This window comes from Bombus pyrosoma, linkage group LG5, assembly GCF_014825855.1.
Source record: "Bombus pyrosoma isolate SC7728 linkage group LG5, ASM1482585v1, whole genome shotgun sequence".
Taxonomy (NCBI): Eukaryota; Metazoa; Arthropoda; class Insecta; order Hymenoptera; family Apidae; genus Bombus; species Bombus pyrosoma.
Window position 1 is genome coordinate 3,979,908 of NC_057774.1, and position 13,067 is coordinate 3,992,974.

Here is a 13,067-nt window from a genome sequence, read left to right on the forward strand (position 1 = left end):
TCGATGTAAGCCAACGCTTTGTTGATTCAACTGAATCTCCTCTCGGTCGAGTAGCCGGTCGATCCACGACGAAAACGTGTGCTGGGCCTCGTGCGCGTTTAAACGAGATTAGGACAAGGGCAAGCGGAGGGTTAAGTAGTTTCCATTGTAAGGATGCTCACGACGTGACGACGTTTCTTGCTATCTCGAGCTTACCACACTTCTGCACACATCCAGACAGCTCACGGCCACGCTTTACGTTTAACTCAACGGGATCCCGACACGGTAAACGTTATTTCCTCGAAAAATATAATAACGTTACTTTAGAGCATAGAATCTGAAACAACTAGAACAGATAAAATTTGGAATATTTTTTTGATACGTCTGATTCGACGTATTTAGCAAGTGGAATTTTCTAAGTCGCCGTTGCTTCCTCCTAAACGAATTAGGGACCGTCATCGGAATCATATTTCTCACTTTTGATTTCAGATTTTTAACGCTCCTGTTGTTGCGACGTTCCATATCTTCGACAATCCATTCGGAGCAACTTCACATTTCTTTGCCCATGTGTAAACTGTTTAACAAAATACTAAGTTGCGAACAATTTTTAAATTACCCTTTAGATAAAAAAATTCTTCATTCAATTAGTAGTCACTTTTTCCTAAACAAGAAAGTAAGAATCACACAATGACACAAAGCTTTCACAAAAGTTAGAAATTTCAAACATTGGACGAGTTTTGTCGAAACATGAACGTCAAAGTTTCCACGAGATCAAACCACCATTCTGCCCACCATTGCTCTCAGCAACACCGTCGATCACGATCACGCAGGATCGCATAAATCAGCCCAGTGCCAATAACCAGCACCTGACTGCCGTCGTAATAAAATCGAATGCCGAATACTATCGTCGCGACGCCGTGCCGCCTCGGTCCCACGCCGCCGCGCCGCCGCGCGATTTATCGTGATTCAGCGAGCAGAGAAATTGGGACACAGACCAACCGGGACACGCCCGACATTGTTACCATTTGCTTTTATGCTCGTACGCACACAGCTTGGTTATCAAGCCCGCGATCATCAACCATTCTCCACTATTGCCTGCTGATTTTTCCTACATTTCCCTCTTCGACTAGCTTTCAAAGCGTTTTCCAGCTTTGTAGAATATCTGAGCTCGAATTGTCACAAGAAATTTGCATAGATATAGAAAGAATAATTAGCACGAACATAGAAAATTTAAAGAAAAAGATGGTGAGACCCATTTGACAGATTTATGGATGCTGGATTTTTTATTCTATCTTGTTACGAGCGAATCAAAATCGCGTAAAAATTCATCGAATCGTACATCACTGTGCCAATTAAGAAGATAACGTAAGAATGCACTGAGAAGAGAGGCGAAACGATCGTTCGTTAGTCCCAGCTTTCAGACCTCATTCGGGTCACGGAGTATCCGGTTCGAGCCGATTCGATTTAACCGGGCATACGTAAGTAAGTAATTACGCGGCCGAGCGCGCGAATTCCACGCACGTTCGCAGAACCACAGGATACCAATTAAATGGCGCGGCTCATATAAATCTGACCAATTGCCTGCCATCGAATATTCAAAATTTATTTCCATAAATGTCACATCGCGAAAAGTTAGGTCTTCCATCATCGCCGGATCTAAGCCAAAATATTCGGCGAATGAATGTAAAATGCGAGTTTAATCGCTCACGATTCAGCCAATAATTCTTCAAGTTGGCCGAAAAGGACGCGGTGCTTAATTCTCGTGGCGAATTCGCTAAGAGAATTGTGAGCGAGCGACCTGGCTGACAAACGTTGGCAAATGTTCTCGCCAGCTGAAATTCTCGAATTCCAACCCTTGCTGCACTTTTCATCCTTATCGTTCGCGTTCCAATTGCGCGATCTCGTATCTGGCTCGAATCTTTCGAAGAATCGTTTCCGTCCCCTGACCCCATGTTCCGGTTTAGTTGAATCTCCGTCATTTCTCCTCGGCTACACCGCTTTTATTCTACGACGAATATTCTACTGCGGTTACCCAATGAAATTCGAATCTTCCGTAACTTTACGATTATTAGACGAGCGTAATCTTGGACGTAGAATAGATGGTAGTTGTTCCAGAACTAGAAATTGATAATCATGTGGAAATTTACCGGCGCAAGTTGCCAGTGGTCCATATCGAGGATGTTTGAAACTATTCCAGCCGAAAATCCGCGTTTGAATAGTCAAATACTTTGTTCTCGCTGCTCGCAGTACACGCGTGATATCCACGCCAGAGAAGGTTACTGCATACTTCTGAGACTTTGTAACTCTCTGTCCCAAAGTAACTAGATATAGAGCGCAGATATTTATCTCAAACGCGATCAAACATAAAAATATACCATTAGCACAAACGTACAGTATATGATTATATGTACTTGATAATTTTGTTTATTAAATGCCTGTATCATAAGAAGAACCATCTTTGTCTTTTCAAACTTTCTTGCTTAATTTCAACGATGTAAGAAACACGTTTGAACAGGTGTAGATATCGGGAAATTTTCGTCGTCTCGAGCAAAATCGATTAAGAGTTCGGGAGGTAAGACGTGTCGGTGAATTAATCGCGTTTGATACCCACCTGCACGAGTTCAGCCACTTAGGGTAACTCATCCGCACGTATCCGAGCGTTTACGTGTACACCAACGTTGTTACGCGGTTACGTAAGCCGCTACGAGAAACGTCAATGAATCTTCGAAGAAACGGTTTCGACGTCTCAATTTATACGGCAGAAATTTCATAAATTTCGAATCTATCGATAAATCAGATTCGATGCCGTTAATTTCATCAGATATCCCAATGGAAGAAACGTTAACACCGATCATCGGGTAATTTCACGTGTTCTCGTCCAATTCCAAATTAAATAGCCAATCCAAATAGCCCGATAATAAAATCCAACGGCTACGATATATATATCAGCGCATATTTATCGCGTGAATGTAATTAGCGTTTACGATGATTGAAGCGACGGAATTTCCAGTGAAACGGCGCCGAACCAACGAGAACTTGTATATTTTACTGACGTGTTAAATAATCGTCCGACCGTTCGACGTAAATTGACCAGGATTGATATTAAACATAGACCGCAACAATTGCGCAACCGATACTCTATTCCCATCGAATCTACGTTCTAATTAATTCACTCTGTCCCTTGGTTTCGTTAGGGTATTCTCGTATTTACCTGTTCTCGCTGTCGATATTGGCATGCATCGCAATTACCCTGGCCTCCCACGCTTTGCGAAACTGCTATCGGCCGTGCGCGTTGCTTTTAACGGTGTTTCCAGTCGCCACCACCACCACCACCACCACCACCAACAAGGAACGCATAATGGAAGGAGCAAACACGATTAAAATAATTAGGGATGCATGGAACTCGATGTAGTTTGTCGGCCGGAAACTCGACTAAACGCGAGCCTCGATTAAACGGCTGCCGCGATTCCTCCTCGACGAGAATCGAAAGTGTCTTTGGATGTTATTACGATACGATGTTAATTTGTTTACACCGTTTCCTTCGTTACGCACGATTTTGATAGAAAATTTTTCCTTTTAGTTGTTCGTGCCTGTTGCGACTAAACGGCAACCGGTCAGGTCAAACCGATCGGTCGATATCGCGTACATCGAATGACTTAACGCTCAAGGTGGAGGAGGTTTAATAGATCGAATGTTAGAGTAATCTAGCACTGTATTTACACTTGTTGTATAAACGTTGTATAAACACGGCGATGGTAGGATCTTGTTGGGAGTGAAGTATTTCACCCGCACGGTACGATGTCTGATGATGAACTGTCGTCCTACGTTGCTGATTCTCCCTATCAGCCGTTAGGTTTCGTCTGTCCATCGTGTCCTTCCGACTGGTCCTTTTCCGGGGATTTTTTAGCTGACCTCGAAGTCATTAGGATTACAGCTCGGGGAGGACATGTAATTCGGAATTTCCTAAAGAAGGGAATGGGCCTTGGGAAGGCAATGGGGATATGTCCGTGCCATAAACGGACGGCCACTCAAAATTCCGAAAAATGCCATTTGTATTGTCGCAATCGATACGCGCTCTCTTGGATGCTTCGTTATCTTTTAGCGAAACAGTTTTACTTTTATTAAGAACGATTGCGATTGACAAACTTACGTACGTAGCTGTACGAAGAACAATCGCACAGCAAAAGTTTTGCGAACAATACGTGCTGTGTTCGATTTCAAGTGCTTTGCAAGTTAGGGTTGCAGTGTTCCGTGCTAAGTTAAGGTGCACCGGACGAGGAATGACTGAATTTCGAGTAACCGCAAGACGCAATCGCCAGCATCCGCGAGATTGTTCCTCCAGTGTGCAGCTGAATCAACCGATGCTTCTATGTTGACCACCAACTCGATTAATTTCGAATCTTTATATTTATATTTATATATATCTGTCGTATCGATCAATCGGGAAACTAAAGAACGAAAAGTAAGAAAAGAAATGAATGGCGATTCTCAGAAAAGAGATCGGAGAATTCGAAAACACGAGTTACAAAATTGGAACGTCGACATGTCGTTGGAGATGTTGAAAAGAATCAGGGAACGGAATCTAAGGGAGGAAGAACATCCAATGAAGAAACACGAAAGCCAAACGACAAAGCGAAGAATTGGAAAAGCAAATCGACTTGTGCTTGAAGCGACGTACGAAGAGCTTTTCTAGAAAGTCGACCGTAACCGCATTCTTCGATGTACTTCATCACGTGTCCCTGTGTCCTGTTTTGGCCGGCGAAACTGCTCTTCCCACACAAAGAAGCGCGCGGATTAAAGTAGCCGAATCAGCATTGGCCTTTCCCACCGACGTTCCCTTCCAATCTGCCGCCAATTCCTTCGATTTCTTTTATCCCCTTGTTATTCGGCCAAAAATATCTCTGCGGAGAATCGTCGCTTTTTCGTATAAAATAATAAAGCAACAGAGCAACCATCGCTTCGATATGAAAGAAGCTACTAAATCAGCGAAATATCGATGAACTATTGGCAGGATCGAGTAATTCTTCGCTTGACAATTCATTTAAACTTTCAATTAAACGAATTTCATCGGCCATCTCGATGCAATTACCGATTTCTAGATATAGACGGAGGCAGAACGCGGTTTCACAAAGGAACAGAGAGACAAATCAGCAAGTTAATATCGACTGGCCTAGTTTTTAGATTGTTCGGACGCAACCTGTCTGTTACTTCGGGAAGCTTGTTTCGAATATCGAGCCTTCCCTAATTGCTCTATGCTCGTCGACCTCGAGATTTCCTCGCCAATCCCATTATCATATCGATCGAAGGGTCCTCGTTGAAATTTTCCTCTCTCCACGACTTACGTTTTGTCGAAAAATACGAACGTAAGTATCCAACGACGATCGTCTCGTGGAAAAACGGGGGAGCAATTCTTTTTCGTAGCTTCGTTTGGATGCTCGACGCTTCGATGGCCGTTCGCGAGCGCAACTTATCCTGTTTTCTCATAACATTTCCCCCAGGCAACGAGAAGGAGGAGAAAATACGCGTCGGAAATAGGGATGTACGGTCTGTTTCCCTTCGGTAGCTTCTGTTCGCGCAAAGAAAGTTTCGAGTTCACTTTGCGTCGTAAATCGATATCGTTCCGGTCGATCACACGTCACCGAATAAAAATTCTTTAAGAGAGAGGATCCTAGTTCCGCGACTTCTTTTCCAAGCGACACAGTTTCGACAGAATAGCCACCGTTGTTTTCCGTTCCGGTTTCGAAGTAACGATCAAAGAAATTTTGCAGTTCTGTAAGAGAAATGTAATTGGGAACAAGTAAATGGCCTAGATTTTCCTGGACAACTAACAATTTCCATGTACCTAATCCTCTGTCCGAGATTTCTCTTGATGAACTCAACTCTATGGTTCTACGTAAAACCGTAGAAAATTCTCTAAATCGTAAATTTCCGTGTGCAACCTCCTAGCTAAAGGTTTTATCTTAGGAATACAATTTTCCAGAAGTATAAAACTTGCTCACTATATACCATTTCCATCTTAAAACTATCGCCAGCCAACGCAAATATTTTACGTAAGACTACAGTCTATGGAGACGGAGAGATCGTGCGAGAAGATCGAAATCACGGTTCCCCATGTTTTAGTTCTTCGTGAAACGATACAGCCAAGACTAAGTTAAATAAATCGAGAGCGAGACGTTCGTTGGAACGTTGGATGAACGAAACGAACGTTCGCGGAATTCACGACCAGAGACCAGATTGAAACGTGAGAGTAATTCGTTATTGCGGGTAGAAATACGTTTCTGCGGAAGTGGAGGACGTCGATTCGACGTGGAAGAACGTCGTGACGCCTCCGCAGACTCTGCTTGCCTCCCTTGCCGCATCCGATCGATCGACGTATCAATCCGTACACGATGAGACAATTTTTCCATACAAATTTATAAATATATACGTATGTGTCTCTTGGAATAAGACAAACTTCTTTCGTTCTCTTCTTTCTTTCATTCTTAGGTGGAGATTAATTTATGAAACACACAGAGATGGTTTTAAATTGAAAGTTTACGACATAGCGATCGATAGGTTTACTCGTACCACTAGCATGTACCACTGGCAGACTTATATTCCGCACGTACGTTTCAACCATAACGTGGATCCACGACGACTAAACGATATTTCCCGGGTATCTTACGTGTTCGTGTATTCGTTTTCCGTTATCGTACGATTTTCTGTCTGCGACACGGTAACACGAGAAACGTTTTACAGTTTCGTGTAACGATAAAGCGACTCTCTGTTACTTGGGATTTTCTGGAAATGGCTGTTACGCCGCACAGATACGAATGTTTAATGCAGCTTATGATCGTGGAGCTTTAGGAAACTTGTATTTCTTCTCCGTTTATGTTTCTTATTTTTATATGATGATACAAGTGTAATTGTCGTACTTATTTATTTCAGGAAACAACAAAGAGACAAACTTGACAATAATTCAACGTGGCATCGAGTATCGCTGAAATATTTTAATGATTTTTATAGTTTTACTTTGTTCGATGTGAAAAGCTAAAATTGGATCCAAGTTACGGGTTTCGTAGATTTTCCGGCTTACACGTCAAGCCAGAAACAAATGGAAGTTTGTTTTCTATTCGTTTGCTATTAATCGTTGCGCGGTAGAAAGGAAAAGCTCGGATTTCGATCGAAATTCAATTTGTGATTGCGGCGGCGCGTTCGAGAGGAACAAACAGAAAAAATAACGGGGGAAAAAAACATATAGCAGTGAAAAAGTCAATCTCCAGATACAGACTAAGTGGGAATCTGTCAGTTTGCTTCCCTCTCGACGCCTATTAAAACTTTTTAACTGAAGCGTTCTTGCTCTCACCCTGCTATTTCTATTAAAACTTTCTCCACTTTCTATTGCACAGATATTCAGATCAACAGGCAAACAAGCTTCGAGACGATTTAACTATTAACTTTACTCTATCGCTATTGTTTCCTCCATAATACGTTTGTTGCAGTACGAGAGATCGTTCGCGCCAACTATCACTCCACTAGCACGAACTGTATACAGACGAGTTTAATACAGTTGAGCATTTTTGAAATATAAAAACGGCTCGGAGAAAGTCAAAATAGGTGCACAGACGACTTAAAGAAGAAATACGTGTTTATTTGGCAAAATTCCATTACAGACTGACCGATAGAAAAATATGTTGTTGGTCTGGGTAAACGTTCGTATTTCCTGACTTGGTATTTTCTCGAAATAAAGAGGGTGGAGAGAATAAGTAATCGATGAAGGCATGTTCCGAGGAAGCAGAAAGTCTAGCCCCTGAAGCGACTGTGCGCGTGTCCGACTAACAATAATAAATAAAGCGTGGTGAGTTCGAGGAAAGGTAGAAAAGGCACGCTAATTCCGAAAAATACGCTTTGTTAGATTTTCCTCGGTTATACACGGTCGTCGATCACTTAAGCTATTTCTAAAGACACGGTAGGTTTATCATCTTATCGTTGCGCTGCAACGTCGTTTATATTCCAGTCTTCATTCTTCCGGGGAAATCTTTTTTAAATCGTCTGCCTTTTCTTCTTCGATACAAATCGTCAAATAAACTAGGTGGAAATCTATTACTATATTTTTAATATTTAAATGTGTCTTATATTCTGATATCAAGCAACGTTGATCGACTACCAGACATTTCTTTCACACTTCGCCGTGATAAACCATGGGAGAATTACAGAATGTTTTTCTGTTTTCAGGTGATGGCGGCGGCACCGGCGGAGATGGCGACTCCATGGTGGGCGGCGGTAATTCCGAGAAGAAGACGGAATACGAGACGAATCTCTTCCTCTATAGCGTAAGCAAATACATTGCACTTCGATGCAGTAGCATTTCTACCATCGACGACGTTAAGCTTCTACATTAAAATCGCGACCATATAAACCGATGCTTGAAATTCAATTGAAATTGCTTTACAAGGCACGATCTAAGAAATGCTTGCATAGTTTTAAGTCCGAAATGATAGCGGAAATGGCAAAACGCGAAGTATCGAGAGTTGAATTTGTAATTGAAATTGGTTACGCGAACAATAGCGATGGTAGTTGAACAGATAAGAAAACTGGGACGACGAAGGTTCCGACTATCTTCTCTCGAAAGAAGAGTCCTTCGTTAAAACGCAAAGGAAGGAGGGAAAGAGAGAGAGAGAGCGGGAGGGTTGGATTCACTGGAGTGTGCAATTCGCTTAATTGTCGTTCAACGACCAAGCAACCCACGAATGGATTCCTCCGCGGTGGCGCATCTTGTTTTATTCTTCGAAACATTGTCCTTCGTCGGCGGTTTTTCTTTTTCTTTTGTTCGTTCCCCCTCTGACGAGCCCCTTTCCCTCCTGAGTGTCTCGAGCTTCTTTTTCTTACCGTAATTTCTATTCCCGCGAGCGGTGTCACGCTCACTTTAGTTTCCTTGCTAAATTCTCGCTTCTGTCGAATTATTTTCTTGCCTTTTACCAGGCAAAAAGACGATGGTGAATTTTCCCATAAGAAAGCGGAAAAGATCGTTGATTTTCAGCATCGATATATCGAATCGACTGTAACACGCTGAAGTCCTCGATACTACGTATTTCAAGCAGACTCCTCGTCGCTTTTTCGTTTCGCTTCTTGGATAAAGCAGGGGTAGAAGAAGGGAGCGAAGGGAAGACGAGAAGCAGCAACGAGAGAGAGATACAGAGGAAATCAGCAACGATAAGGCTGGTCTGGTCGCAGATAATTTCGACCCATAGAGTGAGAGAAAGAGAAAGAGAACTATTGCAGCAAGAAGAGAAACGGATAATTGGATATTCAGGAATCGAGGTCGAAGCCAAACCGCGCGTGAGTTTCAGTCTATGAGAAGACTACGATACGGCCAAAGGGAACACGTTAATTAACCGACTATAGACGACGAGTGCCACGCGTTTCCATCCTCCGCTGCGTCATTCCGGATCTACCTTTTCTCCCTTCCGTTTTCTTGCTGCATCTCCGCCTGTCAGAATGCGCTCGTTACGTAACATTGCACCTGGATTCTTGGTCGGTTCAAGGATTGCGCTTGAAAGCGATCCAACCGCGTTGCCGTTTAAACGAAAGGCTCGTCGAGCGCATTCTTTTGGCATTTCGAATGCTTCAGCGATTGCGACTAATATTATTGGGATTTAATGGTTTTCTTCGACCCTTTTGAATTTGTAAAAAGATGACAATAAAACGCTTTGAGAGGGCGAATCTTTGATTATTTATAATTGGAAATGAAGAAATCTCTCGTTAATTCTGTTGACTTGAAATTTTATATCGTTCAACATTGTGCCGTAAAAGATCTCATCCATAAATTCAAAAGGTCGATACGTCGTTAATTCAGAGAGAGATCCTCCGTTTTGTTTCCTACAAATGTGTGCTATTAGTCTTCCATCGATATTTAGATTTGTCCCCCATCTTGCCGATTATCGATTCCTTGCGGGCTAACAATTAATTAATGGTATCGCTTAGATAGGATGCTAATTGGATTAGAAACAGGTGAGAAACTTAGTCGAAACTCGCTAGACTTTGACGCAAACATAAATCGAATCCTACAGCGCCTTATCGCGTTCCCGCTCGATGAGCTTCTCTGGTTAGACTGGTAACACCGTGTCGATGCCGAAAGCGACTTTTCGCCGTAAAGCAGCTCGTTGAAATTCACCAAACGGATCAGGAGAACCGCGTGGAAATTAGAAGCAACATTTTGCAAAACTTTCCCGAAAGAAACAATTTTCGTCCGAGAAGTTTCTTCCGAGCGGATGCTTACTTTGAAGTTGTTCGTTGAAGTAACACGTCAATTTTTCATTGTTTATACTCGCTTTAGCAAGAGCTTTTTGTTCCTCGGGAACTAATTATTCTTTGCTGAAAATTCAGGAGAATTCCCGAGGAATTTCAATGAAAGTTCCTCTGTGATTACAAAGCGTTTAACGACAAGATTCCTACGAAATAAAAATTCGTGTAATACTGAGTAAATTGCATTTTATAGGAAATATTTTCCGACGGTTGACCTAGCGGATTTTTCTTTTTGCCAATGAATTAAGTCTCATTGATCAATTAATTAAACACGTTGAGTGATTAATCCACAAACAGTATCATCGCCTGTCCAATTAAAACGACCGTTCGGTATATTTATCGATATTTTTCCGTCTGGACGCGATGAAATTTCCTCCCAGTATCGCCTTTCCTCTGTCGCACTGAATATTTATAATCCAGCATCTTCTTTTAACCGCTCCTCGACCTGTTTTCTTGCTAATGAAGACAAACCAGACGACGTGATAACGAATGTTGGAGACTTTCACTCTTTCGAAACTTTAATAACTTCGAAAGTTTTAAAACTGTACGACTTCATAAAGCTAAAAGCTTCCTTTTCTAGTTACGGACATATTTAGAAACGCAAAAGCCAATGTATTACAATTTATCAATTTATAGAATTATATAACGCTTATAATGAAACTTAACGTCATAAGTAGAATAGATAGTACGCGCTCAACCAATTGCCTGAAAGCAAACTGTTCGATTCTTCAAATTACCATTGTAAAGTATGAACCTTCATGAAACAAAGTAGTAGAAAAGTACGTGCCTGATCAGACCGACTCAAATATATCAGCCAGCTTTCTTCTCGTTCCTTAATATCTTTTTAACTCTAAATTAGAATCATAGATCTAAGCTGAATCGTTATTTATTTTTGAAGTAGAAGCTACGCTTTAATTAACGCTTTATATTTTATATGGCAGGGATCGTAAATGAATTTATTACGTAAGATATTGTAGAGTATAAATTAAAATGGGCTCACCTTCGTGTTGGAAATATTAGAGATAATGTTCTGTCTGAATCTCATAGCCTGTTACGGCCAGCTTATGTTTCCAAGAAATTGGGCTGCCTGTGTATCAGGTGGAAACAGTTTCAAAGCGATCCAATTAACCAAATGTTTCACGCTAGCCTGACCATCATCAGGGCTTTTAATATGCTTGAACTTAAGCTGTTCAAATTGTGCACTCTCCCCTAGATATTATAACGCACTTTCTGAAAATCTGACCACTTTTATATCATTTTTCTAAATTTGACGTCGATAAGGAACAAGATGCTATAAACCGATTTTCTTCCTTTCAGGAAGAGATGGAAGTCCGCCCTCGAATCTCTACGCTGCTCACCCGCCTGTCGGATTACAGCAACACGATTCCAGCTGCAACCGATCCGGATGCCAAACCTTCGCCTGTTCAAAGTGGAGCACGAATGGGTACCTTGATCGGTGTCTTTCTGCCCTGCATCCAAAATATCTTCGGTGTTATTCTCTTCATTCGTTTGACTTGGGTCGTTGGGACGGCTGGCGCCATTCAAGGTTTTTTCATCGTACTATGTTGTTGCTGTGTGGTGGGTATCGATAGAACGGCGACGAAGCTTCGTTTAATTATATACGACGTTTATATTTCTCTGTCCACGTAGACAATGCTGACGGCCATCAGTATGAGTGCCATCGCAACCAATGGTGTGGTACCAGCCGGAGGCTCCTACTTCATGATATCCAGAAGTTTAGGGCCAGAATTTGGTGGTGCTGTGGGAATGCTCTTCTACACGGGTACCACCTTGGCTGCTGCCATGTACATTATCGGCGCTGTTGAAATTGTCTTGGTAAATTTATAATCCTTCCCTTTGGGATTCAGAAATTCTCACCACGAAAGAGTGTTAATTGATCGTGTTGGGAACTTCTCGAAATGCAAACGATTAATAGCTTTCCTCTAGCGACGACAAAATAGGATTCCGTTCCACGTTATCGCTTTCTCACACTCTTTAATCAAAAATCTCTCTACCAACTGAAAGTAAACTCTTCGTCTGTCGTAGACTTACATGGCGCCGTCGCTCAGTATATTCGGTGACTTCACTAAAGACCCAAGCATCATGTATAACAACTTTCGAGTATACGGGACGTGTCTACTTATGGTAATGGGCACCATCGTGTTCATCGGCGTCAAGTTCGTCAACAAGTTCGCCACAGTCGCCCTAGCCTGCGTTATCCTCTCCATCGTGGCCGTCTATGTCGGCTTATTCTACAACATCTACGGCAACGAGTCCCTCAAGTACATAGACATACAATTAATCCTCGTTGCACCAAATTCTCTTTCAAACAACTTCACCAACATTCTTGTCTGTTTTCCAGGATGTGTATTCTTGGCAAGAGGTTGTTAAAGGATATCAATGTACTGACCGACTGCAATAAAAACGTCAGCGGAGTTCTTCATCAAATTTACTGTGGAAACAGCACTACCAAGTGTGATCCTTACTATGTGGAAAATAATGTGACTATCGTGAATGGGATTCGCGGACTGGCCAGTGGTGTATTCTTAGGTAGGCACCTTCGAACATGATCTTCCAGTGACTTGAAAATGGTGGATTATATTAAGCATATTGGTTTTATGACGTTTAGAGAACATATGGAACAGTTTCCAAGACGAAGGCCAACTAATCGCCTATGGAAAAGATCCCAAGGACATGGACCAAATGGCTACGTCTTCGTACAACCAGATCCAGGTCGATCTCACCACTACCTTTACCATTCTCATCGGTATTTTCTTCCCTTCGGTCACAGGCAAGTTGTAACA

At 42.1% G+C, this 13,067-nt stretch overlaps 1 protein-coding gene across 10 annotated transcripts in view; it reads left to right on the plus strand.

Annotated features, from left to right (window-relative positions):
* Nucleotides 1-13,067, plus strand: part of LOC122568008 (solute carrier family 12 member 4) — a 99,446-nt gene that overhangs the window by 77,945 nt on the left and 8,434 nt on the right. For all 10 annotated transcript variants that reach the window (XM_043727257.1, XM_043727258.1, XM_043727262.1 and 7 more), the window contains 6 exons: nucleotides 8,194-8,291; nucleotides 11,581-11,841; nucleotides 11,914-12,099; nucleotides 12,310-12,545; nucleotides 12,626-12,813; nucleotides 12,893-13,054. In XM_043727257.1, the coding sequence (XP_043583192.1) occupies nucleotides 8,194-8,291; nucleotides 11,581-11,841; nucleotides 11,914-12,099; nucleotides 12,310-12,545; nucleotides 12,626-12,813; nucleotides 12,893-13,054 (1,131 nt within the window). The remainder of the gene's footprint in view (nucleotides 1-8,193; nucleotides 8,292-11,580; nucleotides 11,842-11,913; nucleotides 12,100-12,309; nucleotides 12,546-12,625; nucleotides 12,814-12,892; nucleotides 13,055-13,067) is intronic.